Source organism: Octopus sinensis, linkage group LG3 (genome assembly GCF_006345805.1).
Source record: "Octopus sinensis linkage group LG3, ASM634580v1, whole genome shotgun sequence".
In the NCBI taxonomy this organism is placed as follows: Eukaryota; Metazoa; Mollusca; class Cephalopoda; order Octopoda; family Octopodidae; genus Octopus; species Octopus sinensis.
In genome coordinates, this window is record NC_042999.1 from 99,808,302 (window position 1) to 99,835,730 (window position 27,429).

The 27,429-nt window shown below is 32.8% G+C and overlaps 1 protein-coding gene across 5 annotated transcripts in view; it reads left to right on the plus strand.

The window, feature by feature from the left end:
* LOC115209507 overlaps positions 1-27,429 on the plus strand; it is a 630,823-nt gene that overhangs the window by 123,278 nt on the left and 480,116 nt on the right. The window contains exon 3 of one of the 5 annotated variants that reach the window (XM_036501202.1): positions 22,222-22,317. The exons of the other annotated variants lie outside the window; for them this stretch is intronic. Coding sequence (XP_036357095.1) covers positions 22,222-22,241 — 20 coding nt within the window. The 3' untranslated portion in view covers positions 22,242-22,317. Of the gene's footprint in view, positions 1-22,221; positions 22,318-27,429 lie in introns of those variants that run through there. 5 annotated transcript variants of the gene reach the window in all.

Sequence of the window (27,429 nt, forward strand, 5' to 3'; positions counted from 1 at the left end):
TGGTATTACGATGATCAATTATCTAGTTAATTCTATAGCTCTTTAAGATGGTCTATGAGGGATATGTGATTGCTCTTTAAAATTTCGAGCGATCATGTAGATGTCTTCAGTTCTGCCTTTAGTTTTGGGTTGACTTGAATTACATATGCATTGGGTAAGTCAGATTTTATAATAACACTCGCAAATTCTCAAACGTTTTGCGTTATGATTTGATTAAATTCAACACGGCCTCAAAAACATTGCGAATTCGACTGAAGGGAACTTAATTCAATTGCAAATTAATCGCAGTATATTACTCTAACCTGTATAATTGTTTTCTGGAAAGAGATATCAATTCATATTATTAAACAATGGTACAAATCATGTTAAATAAGCGATTACATTACGTGGAACATTATTTCCAGGGGTCTGAATATCCCAATCACCCAATCTCATTTCCCGATATATTTGAGCTTTTATTCTGAGACAAAATAACAATATACCATATATATATAACGTTATTTTAAAACTAATTAAAGTTAAAACAAAATACTGAGGAATTTTATAGCAAGTATTTAAATACTAATTATATTAGCAATTACGTGTGGTGATATTGTTAGAGTATTGGGAAAGGACTTCTTAAAATTTCCTTCGAATTAATATTTTGTATATATTTTATTTTTTTATTTTTGTTTTTCCTAAATATATTACCGAAGTCAGAGAGTTGCATAAGTTCTTGGGAATTAGTTATGCAATTAAATATCTAGAGTTGAATTCCTAGAATTGCTGAATAGTAACATACTCAAGTTGTATGATTTTAACACTAAATTGTTCTGAGAAGTAAATTCTTTCTTTGCACAAAGAAATGCGTTGACTAATTGTTAAAACTTTTCTGTTTTTTTTTATACAATCAGTAAAATAAAAATTCAAATCAGAGTAGATTTGCAGAGATTTTTGAGATGAGAATTTAAATTGGGGGGAAATACGTACATACAAAGAGAAAGAACAAATATATTCTTCTGATGTAAGTTTAAGAGGTCGCGTATTTTGTATTAAAAAACAATAATGTTAACTGAGTTGAATTAGTTCACTTAGAAAATCTGAGTGAACATTAACTGTTTTATGACAAAAAAATATATGAAATTAACTTGCGATGAAAACTTTAGCCTTTGAAGATTCTAATGATTGGTTCTCATCATCTATACAGCTCTTATTCTTTTCAAGAAAAAGACAGATGCCGATAGTAAATCAAATCCTGAATAAATTCTAAATAGGTTTTCCATATATTGACTATATATAAAGTTTTAAATGTTTCCTGTTTGCAGCGGATTTCCTTATAATGAACTTAGCTGCTTTTTATTCTCACGAACGCTTCAACGTTATGTCTTTCTATTTATTATATTAATTTTCTTTGTTTACCTTAAATCTTGCCTAACTCAAGATCGTTACTATGGAAGAAACATGAGAGATTTCAAGAAATGCATACCTGAATTTGAGATTAGTCAATTAATTGAATAAACAAATATTGGCTAAATTGTCGGTTACATGGCCGTAGAATTGTAAGTCTCTCTCTCTCTCTCTCTCTCTCTCTATTTATATATATATATCCTACGTAAGTTGTTACCATAGTCGAGTCACATTATTACCTGGCAACAGAACATAAATCTAGCTAAGAATGTAGTGTGTATGTAGTCGCTCAACTTGCAAGAGATAGCAACAATCACACTTACTTTACACTCTACTGTATTGAAAAGCAGATTGTATAATATTGGTTTGGGTATGCAATGACTGAAATAATGAGATGATCATGGCTTGAATACTTTTGGTCATATGCTTTTCGCTCGGGGCTTACAAAAACAGCAGTTTTCAGTATATCAGGGTTTACAATAATAACATTAGATTATCAAAGCAACGACTTCGTGAATGAGTACCGAATAAAATATGAGCAGGTCATCTGCAACGTGGAGTTCGTGGCGATTTATTTGCGAATAGAACTGAAATCGAATGGAAAATAAATGTTACGTATTTTGCGTCAAAGCAATCAACGTCTTTGAAAATTCTTGGAACGGAAAAATCTTTTCCTCCAAGTTTTTGGATTAAATTATATTATTACGTTTTCGCTACTTATGTAAGATATTATAAGTCTGGAATTTCTAATTCATTTAAAACATTTCTTTGCAGGGTGATTTGTTTATTAGTAGTCAATAAAGTTAAATATTCAATTTCTAAAGAGACAGTTAAATTCATCAATGATTGATTAACCCTGTTGATTTATATGAATAAATATCAGGTTCAAATCTTTTTGAAGTCACATCCTGTCTAGAAGTACAACCTATGGCATTAAGCAACGTGGCTTTTTTAGATTTATAGCGTTTCCACCTTAGTTCCGATTTACAGTCAGGGAAATGGATTACTAACTGTGAATTGAACGAAAGAGGCAGTGTGGTGAACATGTGTGAGATCTTTAAAAACAAGTGTTTTATTTCTCTGGCCTTGGTAATGTCAATTGCTTCAAGTACGACTTGAAGAAGACGGTAAGAGTTAGAGAGGCCGGGTACAACCCTCTAGTGAGTTAAAATAAATTTTTTTAGAGAGGGACAAGACTGCTGAATCTGAATGGGCTTACTACGCGTATGCTCTTCTAACTAGGAGGTGGAAAAGCTGCAAGAGGGTGCTTGTAAAACATTGGACGTGGCAGAACAACCAGGGATTTTTATGACTTACCTGAATTACTTTATGGAGTTTCTACATTTTCCCTTTGTTTTGTTATATTATTTGTTTTTGTTGACTTCTTTTAATTCAATACAAGCCTCACATCTCTATGTTTATATTCCATACATGTTGCGTGGCTTTAGTGTCTTATGTCATCCTGGTCAGTAAAAGAAATCCTTTTCATTTTTACTATCGCTATTACTGCTGTTCTTAGCAAATTTGAAAAATGTCATGCACTAATTAGTCCAGTCCATACAATATGAGTTGAAATTTTGCCAGTGTCATTTTTGCCACTCACCCTTCCGACTTCGAAAAAACATAAAGCATCGAGCAAAGGACTGACATAGTTGACTGTTCCGTTTCGTAAATAGTGAGATCCTGTTTTTACTACTACTACTACTACTACTACTACTGCTGCTGCTGCTGCTGCTACTACTACTACTACTACTACTACTACTACTACTACTACTACTACTACTATTATTATTATTATTATTATTATTGTTATTATTGTTATTATTATTATTATGTGAAAACTCAAAGCTTGTTTTGATGGAAAGTGTTAGCTGCCCACAGCCAGCAGGCCAAGGTGACACTTATAAACTGACTATTCTTCAAGAACCCTGCGAAGAATTCTTGCAGTTCCGAGGAATGCTGATTTTTGTAGTTTTTCTATCTCCACACTTGAACCGATCTTTTTCAGCCATTTTGCTAGCTGAGTGCTGATACTTCCTAGTGCACCAATTACTATTGGTATCTCGTCTACTCTCTTCATTGACCACTACCTTCGTATTTCCCACTTCAATTATTATTATTATTATTATTATTATTATTATTATTATTATTATTATTATTATTATTATTTTAAAGTAGTGAATTAAATGACTGGAGGCATGAAGATACATTTTGAGAAAAAGTATAAAATTGTTTTGTGATCATGGGACAAGAGTAAATTCTCACGCAACAAACACTGTCAGCTGCCACGTAATAGATATTAAAACTTCAAAACTATGAATTAACTAAAATCTAAAACACTTCAAAATAACAAAGCTGTTAGTTTTTAATCAATAATTTTGATTGTATTAAAATTTTTTCAACGAGCTGAAAACATTTTTCATTACCCAATCTTTTTGGCGTATGATAATGATTATTACTATTATCATTTTGTCCGAAATCATTAGAACGCAGGGGTAGAATGCTTAGTTGCATTTCCACAGACTCTACGTTCTGTGTTCAAATTCCACCGGTTGAGTTTGCCCTTCGTCCTTTCATGGTCGATGAAATAAGTACCACGCACTCACATAGAAATACACTCTCGCATATAGCGAAAGAGAGAAATACAGAGACAGAGTGAGTGAGTGAGTGAGTGAGTGAGTGAGAGTGGGAGATAGTGAGAGAGAAGGTGATGCAAAAACCACGGAAGTTTGTTTCAATTTTTTTTTATTCTTTTGGGGTCGAGAAAGAATTACTTAACCAAAAGAGAAACGGACAAATTGGATGCCTTGCGTTTTGCATTTGAATCCAGTTCAGAGCCTAATTGAGTGCTAAGAGTTCAAGAGCCACCGATCAGCATACGCATGGGAATGTTGGGTGCTCTTTATCAGGATTCCTTAAGTTGAAAGGATTCAGCTCTTGTCTCAGGTTTGAAGACACTTTCATACCTATATATATATATATATATATATATATATATATATATATATATATGCGTGTGTGTGCGTGTGTGTGTATGCAAAGGTAAGACTGTGTAGTAAGAAGCTTGAAATTATTTGAGAAATATCTCTGGCTTACCATTCCTGCAAAAAGTGCAAAAGATTGTTTTAACTGGTATGTCACACGTATTGGAAAAAACATTGTCACTGTGAGAACGATTGCAACTCTTGTAAAATATTTTTAATACATAATTTCATTTGCTTTTGTAAATGAAAAATCTGGTGTGTTTATAATAATGGCGTATCAATGCATCAAGTTCATTTCTTTGCCCTAGGTGTCGGGGAGGCATTCAGCAAGACATGGAAATCAAATCGTATAAAAAAAGGTTATCAGTAATAATATTTCCAATCGTAACATATAATTGCCAACCAAGTGGGGTGTCCTATACGGGACAGTGCTTCTGACGTTTATAGCCCCAGGAAGACATGTCTTCGAGCTCGCTATCGACGCACATTCTATATTGAATGAGAGAGAAAGAGCAAGAGAGAGAATCATGAATACTTGTATCTGTTTTTTCTCATTACATGGAGATAATGTGAGGATAGCCAGTTAGAATGAGAATATGCATGTGTCTGCGCGCGTGAGTGTCTGCGTAAGTGAGAGTTTGTTACTGTTTGAGGGGGACAAAGTGAGAGAGAAAAGGCGCGCATGAAACTGCGTGAGAATGTATCATGAGTGAATTACTGAGTGTTACATGGAAAGGAAGAGATAATATAATTCTGATATAGAGAAACAGCTAAAGATATAACTAATCCGCTAGTGATCTGCAACGTAAAGATCATTATATTTAGCTATTTGCATAGTCAAAATAATGAAATATTTGCGTGCGAATAGAATAAGAAGCAAATGTTCACACTCATACACACATCAGACATACATACAGACAAATACACGCACACACACACACACACACACACACACACACACACACACACACACACACTATTTATTTGTATAATATTCGCAAAAAAGAGACTTTATAATAACATAAGGCTGAGAAATAAAAAGGCGTTAATAAATTTTATTACAATTAACAGGGGCTAAAAGATCGGGTGTGTAGAATGATAATAGCAAACTGAAGAATGATAATAGCAAACTGAAGGGAAATATGAAAATGAGTCACACATTTTCTTTAAAACCATAGAAATGGTTCATTTTTTTCTTTTAAACTACATACAAACAAATATAAGGGTACTTAATACACAGTGATCACGAGTTATTTTTGATGATATAATATGATCGTAGAAGTTACCTTTGAAACAAAAATTAAAATATTATAATAATGTATATATAATCCTTACATTATTCAGTATAGAAAATGACATTATTGACAACTCAATTGAATTCGCTGTTCACTACACAATGTTTAATGATGACGACAGTTACTACGAATTCATAGTTAAAATTATCAAAGAAAGAAAATTATATTCCGTATTTCAAAGCGAAAAATATTTTTTCTCTTGAATTATATTGTAAGTTGAAAGATAACATCAGTTAAAGAGTAGACCTATTGTCTTGAGGCCCGCAAGGCAAGTTTTTAAATACAAACCTGTGTGTCTAGTATCAGTCTGAAGTGCTGAAAAATTTAACAAGACGTAAAAAGCATAAAGAAATATTCTATTTAAGAAATATTTGAGATGCTAAGTAGCTCGTGCAGTTTGTTATAATAATACAAAATTTGATTGTAGAGTACGGTGACCATCTTTCCTTATTAAATGAAATTAAAACATGAAAAGAATAGAAAGTAGAGAGGCTGCAGAAGCAGACATGTGAACAATTTAAGCAGAGATTATTATAAGATATTTCATAAAATTCTCATCATATTTGCTTTTGTATAAGACAATAATTTTATTTAGTTTATATTTATGTAATATTTTCATTACAAATGGAAAATAGTATTAAAAAAATTGTTGATTATATGGCACATTTGAATCTTGACTGATATTTTTAAATTTGTGAAATTTCTAATTTCTTATCGAAAATTGCTGATGTCTATGTTTATAAAAGATTCAAATCTCTTTTGGTACTCTGAGTCCAAGAATCTTTCCGGTAATCTGTTGTATATTTTCATTCTGAAATCTAATTAATTTTATTCCAAACTGAGTAGTTTCAGGCTTCGTAAGTATATTCTATATTTCCTTTCTTTAGAAATGCAATATATGCCGTTACACATATAATTTATTTCTTCAGAGGCTACCACAGTGTCGTTATTAATTAATTACTAAAAATCATTATGCGTCCATTTTCAGGTATGTATGAATACACTGAAGAATATCCCATGTTCTCAATATTGTTAGGATTAGCTGCGAGGAGAAACTTAAAATAATTTAAGCTGTTTGATATATATATATATATATATGCATGTCAATGTATGTGTATATGCATGCTCTTATGTGTATGCTTGTGCATATACAGATATTTGCGTAAGATATTTGAGGACAGATATATGTTCATAAAAAACACAGATATACAATAACACATAATAATTTTAGCAAATAATGCAATGAGGATAAAAATAAACCTTCTTTTCTATACTGTTATTCACTAAAGCCACCTTCAGCTTCAACAACTACTTCTATATGAGATCTAAATCATCTACATGCTCGAATTAAGGGGTCCTGGTTAATTTTGGACATTTCTCTAACTATGGTAGCTCACAAAGAAACTTTGGTGTAATGGGCGTATTCATTGACCTCTCTCGCCACAACGCTCCATATGTAATAGTCCAATGGATTGAGATCTGGGGAATTAGGAAACCAAATCTTAAGGGTTATATGATCATGAAAATTTTCAGTAATCCATTCCTGATTTACTACAGCCATGTGTGATAGTGCAGTCTTACTGAAACATATATGGCCTTTCATTGCATACAGTGTCTATCCAGGGCTTAGCAGTTGCTTCCAGGACCTCAATGTAGGTGGCAGAGTTAACTCTAAGGCTTTCTGGAAAGAAGTAAGGAGCCATCACATGTCCTTCATAGCTGACAATGCCTAAAACCATGACAGTTGCACGAAATTTTTTATGCATAACAGTTGAACTTCAGAAGGGTTTGCACATAACCATCTGTCATTTTATCTGTTAACTTTTTGATCTTGGTCGATGTTTTTCTCGTATGAGAAAAAAACAAATCAAATCTTCTTCTGGATTTTTCAGTTTAAGAACCTTTTAGATCTGATGTAATGATTTTCTTTTGAATTTTTTGACAAACTGACCTTTCTTCATCATATAAGACTTATATCTGTTTTCTTCATGGTCAGAATTTCTGACTGTTCCTTCTGACACATAGAGATCTTTTGCAATTGACTTCATGGATTTTCTTGGATTGTAATCAATGGTCGGTTGAACTTGTTGGATGAATTCAAGTGTTCTGATGATTTCAGAGTGTCTAGAATGCTTTTTTATGCTGTGATACTGGTAACAAATTTCCATATTGAGGTCTTTAACTCCTTACGAACTTTGTAGACAGAAGATCTTGCAACTTCTTGAATTCGAGATATTTCTAAATCGCTATTCTCAGCCTTTATAACAACAATAACAGCATAACTCTGCATTTATTGAGTAAGCTGAGAGTCGGTCATTATTATTTTCTGAAACAAAGATTATAAAGAGTGAGCAAAAAATGCAACTTCATACGTAAGAATACATACATAAAATAAAACATACAGATCTGCACATATACATACATGCATACATACATACTTGCATGCATGCATACATACATACATTGAAAAATACCCTGTTGATGCTGAAATTCGAATGAAACCTGGTCTTTCTCTATTGGTAAAAATCTTGAAATAAAACTGAATAATGACATACATATATACATATGCAGATTTCAACTGCCCGTTCATATGCGTGTCTGAGCATGTCTGAATGTATATGAATGTCTGTCACCTTGTATTCGTAGAAAAATCACGTGATATATATATATGTATACATACATACACACACACACACATATATATATATATATATATATGTATGTATGTATGTATGTAAATATGTATGTATGTATGTATGTATGCATGTATGTATGTATACATATATATATATATGTATGTATATATATATATATATATATATATATCACGTGATTTTTCTACGAATACAAGGTGACAGACATTCATATACTTTCAGACATATATATATATATATATATATGTGTGTGTGTGTGTGTGTGTGTGTATATATATATATATATATATATACACACACACACACACACACATATATATATATATATACATGTGTGTGTGTGTGTGTGTGTGTATGTATGTATGTATGTATATATGTATATATAACCAAGACATTGAAATCTGTTATCCAACCATATTAAATGCTGGTGATTGCTTACAAAATCTTAATGACGGTATTCATTGAAACAATTCTAATATCGCTATTGTGTTTCACCATGATACACACTTGGTGAACCACGCAGTGAAACCTGTTGAACACAATTGCAATGACGAATGTTTTTATATAATGGGGACAAATTTCTTCCGCTAGCACATTTTCAGTAAAAGCTTAGTGCTTCTGCTACACAGAGCAGCTTGAGTCAATTTGAAAGGGTAGATTCTATAGTTAAATTTTCTTCTCGTATATGTATTTCATTTCGTGTTCTTAATGCTGGATAAAATGTTGGATGTACGTATATATGTATATATATATATATAATATATATATATATATATATACACGCACACGCACACACACATACACACATGCACACATTTACATATATATATACATATATATATATGTATATATATGTATATATATGTATATATATACGCATATATATATATATTATATATATATATATATATATATATATATATATATATATATATGTATGTATATACTTGCATATATGTGTGATTTGGGTTTTATATATACATATATATGTTTGTATGTGTATACGTGCCGCGAACTTGTTTACGTATTATCTTCTTTATGAGGTTATTAATGATTCGGCATAAGTCTTGTTCATGGAAATAATTTTCTATTAAATTCACTTATAATGAAAATATCGTTTCATTTTTTAAATACGATTAATAGAGAGGCCTACATGTATAGTATCGAATATATACTATAAGATTTCATACGTGTTATAGAGCTAGTGGGGAAAATATTGGATAAACTTAAATGACCCATGCAAATAGACAAATCTTCACTGGAAGAATACTTTAAATCTAAAAACAAAAGTCAAAGAAAAACGACGCTAATTAGATTAATGAATCGAAAATCGAAATTTTGGGACAATATAGACACTGCAGATTAGATTTTATTGTGATCTGTAATGCTACCTCGTCGCAATAATAGCCATGATTCAGTCTCACTTGAACTTGTCAGAGAAACATCTACTCAATAGAGAAGACCAAGGATGAATAATATATATGTGTGTGTGTGTGTGTGTGTGTGTGTGTGTGTTTGTTTGTATGTGTGTTTGTGTATGTGTGTGTTTGTGTTTATGCATGTGTTCGTATGTATATATGTATGTACATAACGAACACGCATGTATATGTATCCAAAGAAAGAGAGAATTATCAGTATTCTCATTATAGTGATTTATGGTTAACAATAGATCAAACGTAGTGTCTGTATGTTTGACCAACCACAATCTTTCTACGCGGGAAGAAAATAAAATTCTTTATTGATGACATTGAGTAAAACCATGTCATATATTTTAACCCCTCCGAATTTGAATACTACATTCTACATTCTATTGTAGAATACTACATTCTACATTGTGTATATTACCCAAGAGCATGGGCAAGTTATTCTGGTTAGTTATTTTCCTTACAAATTACATACTAATTTTAATACTTGCTGAGGCTGATGCTTTTACCTACTACCTCCCTGAATAATCTCAGTTGATCGAATATTTTCAATTGACTATATTACATATGTTTACCTCTACCTTTGATTTTTACTTTGTGGCACCTCAACTCGAATTAATAATCATTGACCTTATCGTTAATACGAATTTGCCATAATTCAGTGTGCACACATACTTGACAGTTTCTTTCATTTAAAGTTACGCAAATGTTGAAATCACTTTCTTTGGACATTTCTAAAGTATTCTGAAATTCGGTTTTATAGAATATTTAGTTTTAATCCAATCTAGACTTCTATAATCTCGCTTAAGCTATTTCTCTTCATTCAAAATGATTTTGTCGCTATGAGAAATATCTTCCATCTCTGAAATCAACAAAATCATCTTGTGATCTCCCTCTAATTTGGAATATTAATCTTACGCTTTGCAGCATATTCTGTACATTACTTTTGGTCCGGATAATTTCTGACGTCAGAATATTTTCCATGAATCTGCTAGCATTGTTTGGCAACGGTGTTTATACATCTTCGTATTTCATCCCTCATCATAATTTATGAAGAGTCATTCGGATGTTTATGTAGTTTTACATGTAAAATCATCTTATGTTGACTGACAACCTTAGTTTCAAATTCTGGCATTTTTGTTGTAATGTATATTTAACACTACATACCTCATTGACGTCTACACAAAACAAATTTTTGCTCGTATTCAAGGGGATTTATTCTTGCCAAAATATTAAGCAGTCTTTGTTTAATATTCGTTGATATTATGTCAGATTAATTTACAAACCAAAATATTTGACAGTTGCATAAAGAATAAATCTATCTTTCGCACAAATGGAATTTTAAACGTTTTAAGTAAGTTACTCATATAGTCGTCTCATTATATTATTGTTCAGTATTGAATAAAGTGGCAGAATCTACATTTGATTATATGTGTTACTGACCGATGGTGTTTATAATATAAGCGTCTGTTTATTTATCAGAAGCGATGAGTTAAATACAATCTCAGCAGGTGTTTTCAGCTTTGTAAAGACTATTCATTTGTCCGGCAGAATTTCTTTCGTAAATCAATTATTGGCACCAACTTTATGTGCTTAGATAAGCAACCTATGAGTCATTTCATTTTCGTATATATACAAGTGTATGTATACGCACATACGCGTACGTAATACATGTATATGTATGTGTGTGTGTTCTTGTGTGTGTATACATACATACATACATACATACATACATACATACATACATACATACATACATACATACATACATACATACACACATACATCTATATAAATATTTAAAGTTCATAGATCCAAGTGAAAATATTTTAATATTCATTACTTGTCAATTTAAATAAACTAACTTGTTATTGATTTTTTACCAAATTATTTTTGTTAGTATTACCGTTCAGCTTTATGTCTGGTTAATGTAGGTTAATGAATAGGTATGCCTACATATAGAATTAACTACCTATGAATTTGACTTATGGCATATCTGTCTTTATTTCTCATTTATCGTTAATTATATATATGTATGCGTGTGTTTATACACACGCCCACACATGCACACACACACGCGTACACATATATATCTTGGAATAGTGAATCCTGAAGGACACACAAAGATATTCTTTTATTCTTTTACTTGGTTCACTCATTTGACTGCGGCCATAATGACGCACCGCCTTGAAGGTTTTTATTTTCTTCAAACAAGTCGATCCCAGGACATATTTCTAAAACCTAGTACTTATTGTATCGCTCTCTTTTGCCGAACCGCTTAGCTACGGGGACATAAACACTCCAACACTGGTTGTCGAGCAGTGATGGGTGACAAACACAAACATAGACACACATATATATATCAACACCCATTTATTACATTCAGTAGTATAATTGCCATGCAATAAAAAAAAACACTTGTGTATTAATAATTGGGTATTCTACCAGCAGTATAGCAGTATATTGGATAGATATTAACCCTTAGTTGGTTGGATTCACAACCTCTAACTCTCTTTGAATTATATATATATATATATATATATATTTATCAGAAGCGGTGAGTGAAATACAAAAGGGTTTTCAATACAATATTTACAATAAAAAAACAATAGTGTCCTCTACAATAGCCTCAGACCGACGAAAGCCTTGAGAGACAAACAGTAAAAGAAACCCATAGTGTGTGTGTGCGTGTGTGTGTGTGTATCTTTCTGTCTGTCCTGTCCTCTACCACAGATGACAACCGGTGTTGCTTTCTTTACGTCGCCGTTACTTAACAGTTCGACAAAAGGGCTCTATGGAATAGGTAGCAGGTTTAAGAGTTAAAAAGTACCGGAATCGATTCGTTCGACTAAAACTCCAACAATGTGGTGCTCCAGCATAGCCGCAGTCTAAGGCTGAAACAAGTATAAGAGAAAAGATAAGAGATAAAAACTAATATATATATATATATATATATATATATATATATATTATATATATATATATATATATATATATATATATATATATATATATATATGCACTAATAAAAATAAAAGACGCTTGCATACCTACATATACAAATCAATGCAACCATATGTATATGTGTGCCTTTGTGTATGAGTGTGTGTGTATGTGTTTGTGTGTGCACATGTTTGTGTATACATCGCCACTCTCGCACACATATATGAAATATGCATATGTAATTTTTTTCAAGCGTATATAAACATGTATATGTTCGTGTTTATTAGTGCTTGAGTGTGTGTGTTTGCGTATGTGTGTGTGTATTTGAGTATTTACTTATAACTATTCCAGTATTTGCTGCGTTTTCTATCTGCCATATGTTTTCATTTAACAATTGCTGAATAAAATATAAATTTGATTTTTCTATTGTTTACTCGGTACACAAAAATATAACATAAAATTCTTAAAATTAGAACTCCAATATGGAATATCTCCCCTCGAAAAGCCAAAACTGAAAGAAAATTTTAAAGAGAAAGTAAAAAATGGCTTTCTAACTTAAATTTTTAATAATGGATATCAGGTAATTCGAACAAGGTAAACTCTTTGAACTCAGAGCAGCTGCTTTTCGCTAACAGCACAACTTTCATCAAAACGTATTGGATCAGCACATCCAACAACTTTTATTTTTATTTTATTTTATTTTAAGGTCGGATCCGAATTGAGACTTTCAAAGATTTCCATTACTGAATTTAATGAAACAATAAATTAATTTTTGCGTTAATTGCTGTTGGAAACGTTCAGTTACTTAATGCCACGCCTCTAATCTCTTTCAGTGGAAATAACCGTTCTGGGGTGTTGTAATGATTAATTTTACCGCCTTTAGTTTAATTAGGAGTAAAGCATCGTTTTAATTACTTACATAACTTAATGATCAGTCATGATATGAATACATCTTCCGAAGTTACCTCCTTATCTTTTATTATTTTTCTTCAAGCAACTTTCCCAATGCAATCTCCGAAGTAATTAGAAAATTTAACTCATGATCCCCGCCACCATCCAAAAAAGAAATGAAAGAAGAAAACGAGAAAAGAAAGGAATGATTCAATTTCCATTGTTTGATTATCAATATTTTGATTTTTTTTAATCATTCTTCGATCAATATTGAACACATGCAATGACCTTCCAGTTTATTTATTTCATCCTTCCAATTCTGAAAGACTCACTATGTCAGTTCGCCAGTTCGGCTGCTTGCGAGTCAGTCTGTCAGTCTCTTTATTTCTTTCTCCCTCACTGAATACTCACACACACACGCGCATAAACGTACATACATGCATATGTACATATATGTGTTTACACACATACACACACACATATATGTTTGTGTGTGTGTGTGTGTGTGTAGGCCACAAAAACTGGCGGTACTGACTAGCACCTCTTTTGCTAAAAAAAGCGTTAAAATAACTCAAAGCCACAAGGGCACTGAATTTAATGACTTACAAAGGGAGGTAAGTCCCCAGCATGCATAGTCGGATCGCAATTTCAGATTTTGATGCAGACCATCTTAATCCTCATCAGTGACTCTTAACGCCTAGGGCTAAACTTAACTACCTCTGTCAGTCTTATAAGAAAAACCGTTGAAAACGTGTTGATTTTCAAAACGATAAAGTGTAAAGAACAAATCGAAATGGGTGGCTTATTAGCAATTAGAACCTAAAGGCAAATAGAAGTCACAAAAGTGACAGAAGGTCCGGTGCAATTCGACTATGTACGCTGGTGTCTTACTTTCCTTTGACAGTTCAGTGCTTGTGTGGCTTTTGAGTTATTTTAAACTCTTATCTTTAACAAAAGATGTGCTAATCAGTACCCTCTGTCACTTTTGTGACATCTATTAATTTTGCCTTTAGTTTCTAATTGGTAATACGCTACCCTTTTTAATTTGTTATATATATATATATATATATATATATATATATATATATATTACAGGGTGAGCCAAAATTTACGTACTAAAACATGCTGTTACTCTCAATTACTTCTTATTATGTGTAGCGTCTTAAATGAGTTTTGATCTTGGTGTTAGGACTTTTGGTTCACAATTTGTAAATAACTATATCTATTTCTCTCTCTCTCGCTCTCTCTCTCTCTCTCTCTCTCTATCTATCTATCTATCTATCTATCTATCTATCTATCTATCTCTTTATATATATATATATATGAATTGCCTTCTATATTTTTTCTAAATATTTCTCTCCCGCTTTCCTTCTTTCTATTTTATGAAGATTCTGCCTCTCATGTGATGCTTGATTTGTTTTTGTTCTCTTATACAACCATTTAGTTCACATCTGCACATGTATTGTTTTCAGGAAATGTATTTAAACATGTTTCAAACGGTGTATTCAGTATTGAAATATTTCCGAATTTTTGGGGTGGCTTTCTACTCGGAACATAACCTAGATTTTCCTTTCATGATGCACAAGGGGCTAATAGAAATAGAAATGCCAATCAAATTACATCAGATGGCACTTTAACAGCCAATGATCTACAAACGAAAAGGACGTGATGAGAAGTTCCAGGCTTATACAGTTTTGACAATTTTACTGAATTAGGTCCAATCTCCAGGCTTATACAGCTTTAATAATTTTACTAAATTAGGGCCAATCTAGTATTAAACAATCTCCACATCATCATGATGTAAAGCTGAAACATTGTCATCCAGGTTACGCTGTTGTCTAGGGGAGTTTTAATAATCAGAATTAACTTTTCAGTAACTGGAATTAGAAATTCATCCGTAATATCATCTGGGAGACGCTGATTGATTCCACGTATGTACTCAGTATCACTTCATTGCTGTTACTAATAATATCTAACATAGACACAATTGCACAAATTTAAGAAGAGATAGTTGATTTAGTAGACCTCAATACTTGAGTGGTACTTTATCTTTCCTATAGCAAAACGATGAACGGTAAAGTTAGCTCAGTGGGGGCTGAACTCAGTAATTTTGCCTGACTCTCAAACCATTCTGCCTAACTATTAATCAAGGCTCAAATTTAGAGTGGGGAAGCGTATATTCGACATCTATTATTTTGCATTTTACTTGTTTTATCGAAACTTATAGAACTATAATTATTGCAAACATAAGCGTTTTCTGGTACGTACTCAACCTAACGACAGAGTTCCTATGTGGTCGTTTAACTTAGAATTAAATACTTTAAACAGTTTTTCCCCCCAAAAGAGCACGTCAAGCCATGTAGCTCTGGGATCCCTGCACAAAGGAAATTAGAAGGTATTATCATAATCATAACTAAAAGGGTGTCGATCAGGACTGACTGTCGATAATACAAAAGCAACATCGATAAAACAGCAACAGCAACAGCATCAACAATAACAATAAAAGTAACCAACGTATGCTTTATCGAACCGGGAAATTAATGACAGCTCGCAAAGATGGAGAAATAAACACCTTACGGCATCTTGCATACATTCAAAGGAATGTATGTATGTACGTATGCATGTATGTAATTCAAATGTCATCGACAGTTTCATATGTGTGACCCGATAAAATTTCTGTTTTTTAATCTATACATATATTTCCAAGGCCAACACTTATTCAGTTTGAGGGCAGAGAATACATTTAAGTGTAACCTGGCTCTAGAAATTATCAGTATTTATCATGGCAATAGTGCAAAGACGTTGTTATTATAATCGTCTAGCCTCAGTTAGACTCTGATTAATCAAAATATTAACCAGATGTTTCACTTTTCATCGCCCCATACTTTTTTTTTCTTTGTATAGCCAGGATTTTTTTATTATCAAGATACAAAGTTGTGATCAGTGGAAGGGAGCGGGGAGTACATACATGATCCCCCCTAGAATCGTAATGTAAAGTTCAACAGACAGGAAAATGGTGGTGTTTCTTTTCCTTGTTTCTTTCCTGTCATCTGTTAACGCTCGACAAATAGTTGAGAACGAAGCTATAAAGAAATGATGACTTACCAATCCAGAAACCATTTTCTATTTTCTATCTATTATTTTACTTTTTATGACACTCATAATTACACGTTACACCCTAGTATTCGTCACTCACTCAGGACTTCAAATTTACAGATCATTTGCTGGGTTCAATCGCCTACTATATACAGATAAACAGGTTAGATTAGATAACATGAGTGAAACATCCTTCATTAACATGTTATCTACAGATATATTCATCTGTGAAATTGGTTTTACTTCAGTTCGATATATTTTGTTTTTTAGCAACTACTTTTTTCTTTTATTTATTGACTTGCTTAAATATAAATACATCTATGTAGGAATGTATGTATGTACGTATGCATGTATGTATATATGTATGTATATAAATACGTGTATACATACGTGTGCATATATATGTGTGTATATGTACACATATATGACATGTATATGTATATATATATATATATATATATATATATATATGTGTGTGTGTGTGTGTGTGTGTGCATATATATATAATATATCTATATATATGCGTGTGTGTATGTGTATGTTTGTCTATGTACGTGTATGTGTGTACATTTATATACATGTATGTGTATACGTAATATATATGTGTGTATTTGTATGTATAATATATACATATATATATACTTATATGAGCTTGAGCTCTCTCTCTCTCTCTCTCTCTCTCTCTCTCTCTCTCTCTCTCTCTCTTGCTATGCACGCAGACACACGTTCACACACACATACGTACACACGCATACATTCCCTGAACGTTACTCCATTCAGTAATTACTTTCTGATGCAAACATCAAAATAAATCAGTGTATATGTGCATATACATTGTTATATGTGTGTAACATACACATAGGTGTATATATGCATGTGCGTTCGTGTGTACGCTCGAAAGAGTGTATGTATAACTCTGTGTGTATGTGTGTCTGCTTGTGTGTGTGCGTGTGTATGTGTGTGCGTATGTGTGTATCTGTGTACGTCTGTGTGTATATGTTGTGTCTGTGCGTCTGTATGCGACAAAAACGAATAGGAAATAGAAAGTAGGAATGAAATGAAAAGAAAGAAAATTTAGGCGAAATATGTATGAGAGAGAAAGACATAGAGATAGAGAAAGAGAGAGAGAGAAGGGGAAAAGGTAGAGAGATAGGGTATCAAAGACACAAAGAGAGAGAGGGGGAAACAGCGAGAGAGAAAGACAGAGAATGAGAAAGATAGAGAAAGAGAAAGACAAAGAGAGACAGAAAGACAGAGAGAAACACAGAGAGAGAAATCCAGAGAGCTAGAGAAAGACAGAGAGAAATAGAGAGAAAGACTATGAGGGAAGCAAAGGACGAATTAGAAAGAGAAAAATAGACGAGAGGGGTAGAAATAGATAAAGAGGTAATTATGTACGAGTAAAATTTGTAGTTAAATCGAACTCTGCTTCAATCGAAGCATTAAACACGTTTTCAGACATTTTCATTTTATTAAGTCAGCATTTTTATTCTGGGTAAATTTAACGTTTCAGGTGAATTGTTGAGTAACGGAATAACGGAATAGCTGATTCCGTTATACAATTTCAAAGCAATTAGATTATATAGAAGCTCTAACCTTCATGCCATGTAACTTCTTGCTTACCTCATACTTTTGTCATACACACTCTCTCTCACATACCAATATATTTCTTTATTGCCCACAAGGGGCTAAACATAGAGGGGGAAAACAAGGACAGACAAATGGATTAAGTCGATTACATCGACCCCAGTGCGAAACTGGTACTTTATTTATCGATCCCCGAAAGGATGAAAGGCAAAGTGGACCTCGGCGGAATTTGAACTCAGAACGTAACGACAGACAAAATACCGCTAAGCATTTCGCCTGGCGTGCTAACGTTTCTGCCAGCTCACCTCATACATACCAATACTTACATATGTATGTGTGTGTGTGTATATATATCGCTGTATGTAGGTGAAAAGGCGTTATACAATAATAGTGTTATACAGTAATCCCTCGGCTATTGCGTGTGTTACGTTCCAAAACCGCCTCGCGATAGATGAAAATCCGTGAAGTAGAAACAGTACTGTACTGTATATACTTTTAATTATTTTTATAATTTAATTATATTTATAATTTTTATAATTTGTATATATTTATTTTATTATAAAATCAATTGACGTAATTGACGTAAACTTAAATATTAAACCGCGATAGATGAACCGTGAAAGTGAACCGCGATATGGCGAGGGGTTACTGTATATTAATTAGTATGAGGTATATTCCGGTTGTCAGTTGTTGACTCAGGCCCTCGTGATATCAATATATCCACGAACAGTTTTCCAATGAGTCTATGTTTGTATGTGTATGTATATGTGTGTGCTCATTTATATACATATGTATGTGTATATGTACATATGTATATATAGAGAGAAACACTATATATTATACATACATACATACATACATACATACATACATACATATATATATGTATATATATATGTGTGTTGTGTGTGCGTGTGTGTGTGCATGTATATATGTGTGTATAATATATAGTGGTCCTAAACAGAATGTGTTTAGAGTTCAAATAATCCTTTCTATTATATTTGCAGTTTAAATAATGAGAAGTATTTTGATTCATTATTATCTATCGTTGGTTTTTCGCTAACTGTTGCATTAAGAGAATTAGTCTGGACCTTTAGATACGTTTCTTTAAACTATATATATTTATAGACCTCCCCAATTGCGAAATCACCTGCGCTTTCATTAGATATTTGTAAAGGTCCATCTTTCTATTCATATGACTTTTAAAATAATTGACGTTTTTAAAGGAAGTTCAACTCTCATTATGTTTAAAGTTGTTCTAGCCACGACTTTTTTTTAAAGATAATCTGCCACTACATTGCCTAATCTAGTTTCCATTTATATTTATATTTATATTTCTAAATCATGTAGGGAATGAACTGAACGAGAGAACACATTGCTCTAATGTTGGTATCTTTTTTTTTTAATGAGTCGCATATTTAAGATAATTTATTCATTGAAATCTAAGTATTATTTTTACCATATATATATATATATATATGAATCTTGATACTTGTCGGAAGCGGAGGGATTTTGGCGAATGGTGAATTTTATGAAATATATACTTTTGCGTAACATTATAATGGACATTCAGCTTATGTTCTGCCATAATACATGTATGAATTCTTTGATAATTCTGTGTGCTTTAGATACTAACGTGATGATGGACTCTCAATTTATTTGACTTATCGCTGAAAATTGAATATAAACGACGGCATATATATTTTTATGGTTTGTCAAACCCAGTTTATTTGCCTGTCTACCTGCTTGCTTGTAAAATTTTGTATCAATCTAACAAGACATCAACAGTGATTTCTTATCGCAAACAGCTTTCAACCAGCCTCCTCTTTCTTTATTTGAGATACAAGGTTCTTTTATTAACTGCTATGGTGTAATTTAAAGACATCATCTGTATTTTCTAGTGAGGCAGAAAGAAGCATGATGCTGCTTGGTTGACCAATTAGAGCAATACAAAATCCATAGCAACCGGTCAGTTAGGCTATAACTACAAAGAGAAATCAAAGTCCTCTATAAAATGCAGTGAAACATATCGATTCACTCACTGAACGAATCCAAACTCAGCACAGTATACCACTTCACTGCTGTCTAATGTCTACTTATAGCTTGCAGAATTTTTAGAGCATCGTTAAAACTTCACAGTATTTGTTCCAACTCTTTATATTCTGAGTTCAAATTTCAACTACGTCAACATTTCTTTTCCTCCCTTCGGAGCCTAAAACATAGTGTCAATCTAGAACCGGATTTGATGGTGTCAACAAACCCTTACCCCTTAAAATCGTATCACATGTATTGTGTATTACATTATGCTCTTCAATAGATTTCTTATATTAAGTTTTATTAAATGTAGGTCCTTTACGTTCTAAAGAAATACTTCAAAACATACCATATAAATATACTTAATGTTACATCTAGTTTCCCTGCTATGGAGCAGAACTATCTTCTTTGAAACATATACAATATTGATTGATTAAGAGTCACATCATTGCTGAATATGCTTGATAACATTATTCAATCTGTGTATTAACAGATCTAAAGAACAATTGCAGTCAATTTGTGCTTCTCTGATACTTTTCCTGGTGTCACTTTTTCTCTTGTTAAAAAGCCCTAACGCTGTCATGTATATTTTTTCGTGATCAAATCTTGGTGGCTAGTTAAAAAGTGAGTAATATTTTCTTCCCAACTTTCTGATACGCATTGCATTATATTTCCTTGCCTATGTCTAATCGGAGGATGACAACTTTGTGCAACAAAAATGTTATTTAATATCAATTTCAATCCTGTACTTTGCAAGCAGCACTGAGACTCCGTTTCCCTATTTCCACTCAGTTTTGTCAGCTATTGATTGTGCAGGGTTTTCCTGTGCAGTGGCTTTTGCATGGTATTCCGTAGTTTCTCCCTTCATTTCAGTCAGTCTTGAAAACAATGATGCATCTAGTAAAATAACTTCCTCATTTTTAAGCTGTTGTTGAAAACCTAAATTTACATGAAGTTTTTATAGAAGATGTAAGTTTAGATCACTTTAAAACAGTGCGTTTGTATTATAGAATCAGGGGTAAACTTATGTGTGTAGTTATCAAAATAGTTAAAGGGCGTTTTTTCCCACTATCTACATTGTTGTTGCACTTTTCATCTTATAATTGCTAGCCAGTTTAGATGTTGTATGATATTTGTTGGCTTCTTTGAAGAAGCAAACAATTCGCTTCGAAACCATTTGTATTAGTTTTCTGTTATTGTTTACAGTTATAGTTGTAGTCTCACTGTGAATATTCCATAATATTCTTATTGTTGAAGACCATACCTCCCCGAGGAAGTAAATATACATAGAGTAATATACTTTTGCACAATCACGCTTTAGTTTATTCCAAAGTATATCGTTATATCTATAGTTTTTCTGTCTAGGTAATTCATAGAGTTTCCGGTTGAAAATATTATAGCTGTATCGTATAACAGTACCAGCTGAAATATTTATGCCATTTATCTTATAATTTTCATTTCGCCATGTTTTAAATACTAACTATAAGCATCTAAAATATTTCTCCATAAACCAATGTTTTAGTTTTCGAAGTATTTTAAAACTATATTTGAGATAACACCCGCTTCACAGTTTCTATATATGTTTCTTTATTGCCCACAAGGGGCTAAACATAGAGGGGACAAACAAGGACAGACAAACGGTTTAAGTCGATTACATCGACCCCAGTGCGTAACTGGTACTTAATTTATCGACCCCGAAAGGATGAAAGGCAAAGTCGACCTCGGCGGAGTTTGAACTCAGAACGCAACGACAGACGCAATACCGCTAAGCATTTCGCCCGGTGTGCTAACGTTTCTGCCAGCTCGCTGCCTTTGTTTCTATATCTAATATGTTATATGGTATTAATTTACTTTCCTCTTTTTCAAGGTTTAGTTGGTGCATTCGTTTACATTTAATCTTCCTAGTATATCCATATTATCTTTGTAGCAATATCTAAAATTGTTTAACCTCTGCAGCTTACAGTACGAGGCTGTTATATAAACAAAAGATGGCTATTAGTCTTTCCATAGGATTTGCACCTTTGTCCAGTGCGGTTCGACGTGAAAGATAAGGTGTTTACGCTAGTCATAAAAGAACTGGAGTGATCCGTGTAACAAGATAGTATGTCACTTTTCTCATTATGATTGGGATGGTTTTATACTCCAGCCTCTCTTTTGTGTTTGTAACTGTATAATTGTCTTATACTTATTCGTAACTCGTTTAATTTATCATATTATTAGTGGTGCTTACTAAAGTCTAGTGTTTCCAGGAGATACAAACGGTAAGCAATGTCAAATGACATACTTAACAACCACTTTGTAAAGTCTTGGGTTTCTTAATCATTAATTGGTTTTTGTAGTCTCTTAAGTCCTTGCAGAATAAAATTCTTGTCTCCAAGAAGTAAGTTTTTCAAGCATTTATTTAACATGTACGATTATATTCTATGAAAAGATAAACTATGAATCTGTTGCGTGTAAGGTATTCCACTTCCTCGGTGTTGGGTGTTAATATGCAATGGGCTATATCAGCATATCGTTAGACAGCTCAGTATGTTACATAAGGAGTTATGGGGACAGATCATTTCCAAGTGTATATGAGTGAAAATGTGAAAGTCATTGACGAAACGGAAACACTGGTGTTTTGGAGAGTAATTACTATGTGTATTATTTGCTCCACCCAAGTTACACAGAAAATTCCTTGATGCGCTAAGCGTGGGATCTGCAAACATTTATGTAGTTCTTCACAAATGCCATATAAAATATGTGCGTGAGTGTATAAGTCTATCTATATATATATATATGTGTACATGTTTGTGTGTGTGTGTGTGTGTGTGTGTCTGTGTATGTTCGTGTGCGTGCTTGTGTGTGTGTCCGTGTGTATGCGTGCGTTTGTGTATACGTGCGTATACATATATAAGTAGACACAAGTGGAATTCGAAATAGTGTCCTCATTGTAGCTTGTTGTAATGCAACTCTTTCCTCCGCAGTGCTTTCTACAGTTGCCGATAATATAGCCTATAAATTCAACTCAGAGAAAGCTTAGAGTTTTTCATTTTCACTGTAAGCTTCGGATTAATACTAATGCCACCTACTCTTGAGGGCACGTTAAAGTTATTTAAGATAACTCCAAGTCTATTTCTTTACTTGAACGATAAACGGCTTAGTAAACATTGCTGGCACCATTAATCCCATCATATTTTCACTCCGAAGACATTTGTTCATGTGTTCTCAACTGACGTGCTCATCTTAATATTTATGAATCAGAGAACGACGAAAAACATCACAAGCAGAAGTGAATAACCTCACAGCGAATATATAACCTGTGTAGTTCCAAAGAAAGACAGAGTAAGCTGCTACAAGCAGTATAACTTATAGATCCTGCTAGCAGTCGCCTTCATCTCTTCATTCATTTCTTATTTCTTAAATACATGATGTCTCGAGCAACTTAGATCGATTTCCGATCAAAAATGGTTGCAGCTGTTGCACTACATTCAATTTTTTTCCAATTTCAAGTACAATAATAAATATACACATACGCGTTATACACTTACACAAACACGCGTATACGAAATACACACACGCGGACAAAGAGATATACAAAGACAATACGAATGCAAACACACACACACACACACACGGCGAGGCTTCAGCATTAACTGTAATGTTAAACCCAACAAATTGATCTTATGCTCAAAAAGACGTAAAAAAACTATATAATTACATTTGCTATCACGCACACACATGCACACACACGCACACACACACACACACACACACACACATACACACACACACAGGCGTCCCTCTCCCACTTTTTTTCTGCGTGCATATATATATATATATATATATAGTGGGTGGCAATGCACATATTATACACGCATGGGATGCGTTTATCTCTTTGATACAGTGCTGCGGCGTCTGAATTGAAATCTATGACATTATACCTCGCATTGTAAAACAATCATACAGCAACTAACAAGCATTACACGTTCACATAGCATACACATACGTAAACTCACATATTTACACTAGCTCATTCACGTGTGTTGTATGTGTACTTATGTGAAAATACAAATCAAGTCTACAGTGAAATATAATAATTAATATGCCATTTATATTGTTTCAACTTGCTTTTTACCACTGCTTCAATGAGTTTTACTTTGACATTGTACTTATGAAATATTTTATCAATTTATTAATAACACATTTCGTAAAAATCTTCTGGGCAATTTAGCATCGCTATTTTTTGTCTATGTTGTATTTATGTATGAGAACAGCATGCTACCAAGCAAGAACCCACGAAATTTCGATTTTTTAAAATACATATTTATTTTTTAATTTTTTTTTTTTAGTTGTCGTCCTTACATTTTTTTGCTTTTGCTAAATATTGTTTAAACAATGTTTGTCTTCCTTCAATGCGTACATAGAGTTGATAAATAGGAATTATGATGCTCTGCTCAACACATGTTAGCACCTAATTCACTATTTAAATCTCGATTGCAATGCCTACAACAACATCAGAAAACATTTGCGTAACTGGATATATTTCGGTTGCAACGAGCGCACTGGCTTTGTGATGTCACTCGATAATATTTTAACGTATTTTCTATGTCTTATCTTTTAAGAAGTTATTCCTTTTCCGGTATATGTTCACTTGTAATGTAATATGTTTATCCATTGACTAATCATTTAGTTTTCCTAAAAATTTGAGTTTTATTCATTTAGGCTTTCTTCCTCAGCCAAAATTCTTTCCTCCTTGCCGCGGACGTGTAACTTTCACTTCTTAATCTACTAATCTATTCAATCTATACAACAATAAGTACTGTTTGTTCAGTCTTGTTTCATTGGTTGGTTGATAGATCGATTCATTGTTTAATTGATTGATTAAGTTGTTGATTGATTAGTTAATCTATTGTATTCTCATTCTGGTATTTCTCCAACAAATTAGTTTAGAAAGAACATACATCTATCGTTCGAGCTGTGGAAGTAGCAAGCAAAACATCCTTAGAAATATAAAAATCATCACAAAAGGAGAATGATAAATTAGATAAGCTAGTACTACATACGCTACGACTTAAAGTAAAGAGGAGCTCCATCGTATCAGCCAAAATGATTTAAACCTTCAGTAACAATGTTCTAAATTATTATTAAGTAAAATAACATATATTGGCAAAATAAACTAATTCTTTGTAGTTCAGAGATTTCTTGACATCTAGTTATTTTGACAGCAGAAACATGTCATACAGATGGTAAATTAACTTATCTATGTATAAATACGTGTGTGTGTATGTGTGTGTGTGTATATGTGTGTGTGTGTATGAGTGTGTGTGTGTGTGTGAGTGTGCGTGTGTGTTTGTGTGTGCGTGTGCTTGTGAGTGTGTATGCTTGTGTGTCCGCCTACCCCACTATAATATTAACTGCACGACATCTTAGAGTGTGCTCTTCCCAGACACTCTAAGGGTGCTGGGCAACCCCAGTTCATGACTCTTACTGCTTTCAAAAATCCATTCTCCAGTAGGATGTTTATAGATACGGATTTATTCACTTGTACTTTCAATTATGTGTACACATGCGTACACTTTCCCTCTTTCGTATGATTTAGACGATACTTTATAATATCTTTTAGTAATATAGTTTCATTGTCAGACGCAGATACATAACAGAATTGTAATCTTTCACAAAAGGCTATATTATCATTTTTTTCTTTGCCGTCTGTTTAGAAGTTTTGTGGCTTACAGTACTGTCCTTTACTTTGTTTTTCTCTCCTTTGTTCTCGACAATATATGGACCGAAGCGCTCAGTAGCCTATCTGTCCTTTTATGATGTGACAGTATATCATTATAAGAAATATGTATTTTACATGCTTCTCAACTGAAACTTATTTGCTTTTTATATTATTTCCCGACTTGGCATCTTGGATTCCAGGCGCATTTTCATGACATATGAATACCAGCCAAGCAGCCATATATTTTAATTGCTGTATTTTCTTCATTTATGCTCTACTCTTTGGTTTTCAACATTTCCTTCATTAACTGAGCTGATGGAATTATTGATCTCTACTTTTTGCCAAAAAAAATATGTATAAAATATAAAATGAAAATTGAAAACTTTCCTTCTTTGTTATTGTTGTTTTCTTTTTACCTACCTTGCTGAACACTAAGTGTGTCTGCTGGTGTTTTACAAATCTCTATCATTCAACAAATTCTGTCGGCCTATTTTTCAACGTAGCCAAACGACCACAAACAGAGATTTTTTTAAACATTTTTAGTTATATACCATATTTTGATACTATTGTTTTGATTAATATCCCCGTTAGATTCCACAAGATACCAAACAATTATTCCCAACTAAGCACCTGCTTTATCTTCAACACTGACAGTCAATTTCTTCTAATTGACTAGTTTACTGTAGCTCAGTTTATTGTATATCATTGGAAATAGACACCATAGTTAAAGCGATGCCTTCAAGTGGGCATTCAATGGATAAGATTCAACAGAGATCATTCACCCCAACTTGCAAGCAAGTACAGCTGAGAATCATTGCTAATCTGATAGGAAATTAAGACAAGCACAACTAAGTTTACATAATCATATAAGTTTATGTCCAGTATCAAATGCATCGCAATTATGAAGAAACAAATATGTGTGTGTTTATAAATATCTATATACATATATATCTATTTTAGCCCTCGGGCTAAAAGATTTTTAAGGATTTATGGATATGCATATATATAAACACTTAGGTATAAGTGTGTATGAATACATGTGCATATATATGCATATATACATATGTGTATATATGTGTATATATATGCATATATATGTATGCGTGAGTGTGTGTGTCTGCATGGGCGTCTCCGTGTGTGTATGCGTGCGTATAACGAAATTTTATACAGTACATTTCGAGAAATATATACACTTTTACTCTTTTGTTTAATTCAGTCACTTGACTAAAGCACCTTAGCATAGGGTTAGTCGATCAAATCGATCCCAGTACTGATTTTAAGTCTGGTATTATTCTTTTGAACCGCTAAGTTTTGCCGACTTAAATAATCCGTCAGTGAATGTAAAGTGTGGAGAAAACACATGTAATAGGTTTCATAAAACTACAACTTGAAGTCAAAAATATGATTAGAAAAGCAACTCGTGGTAATCAT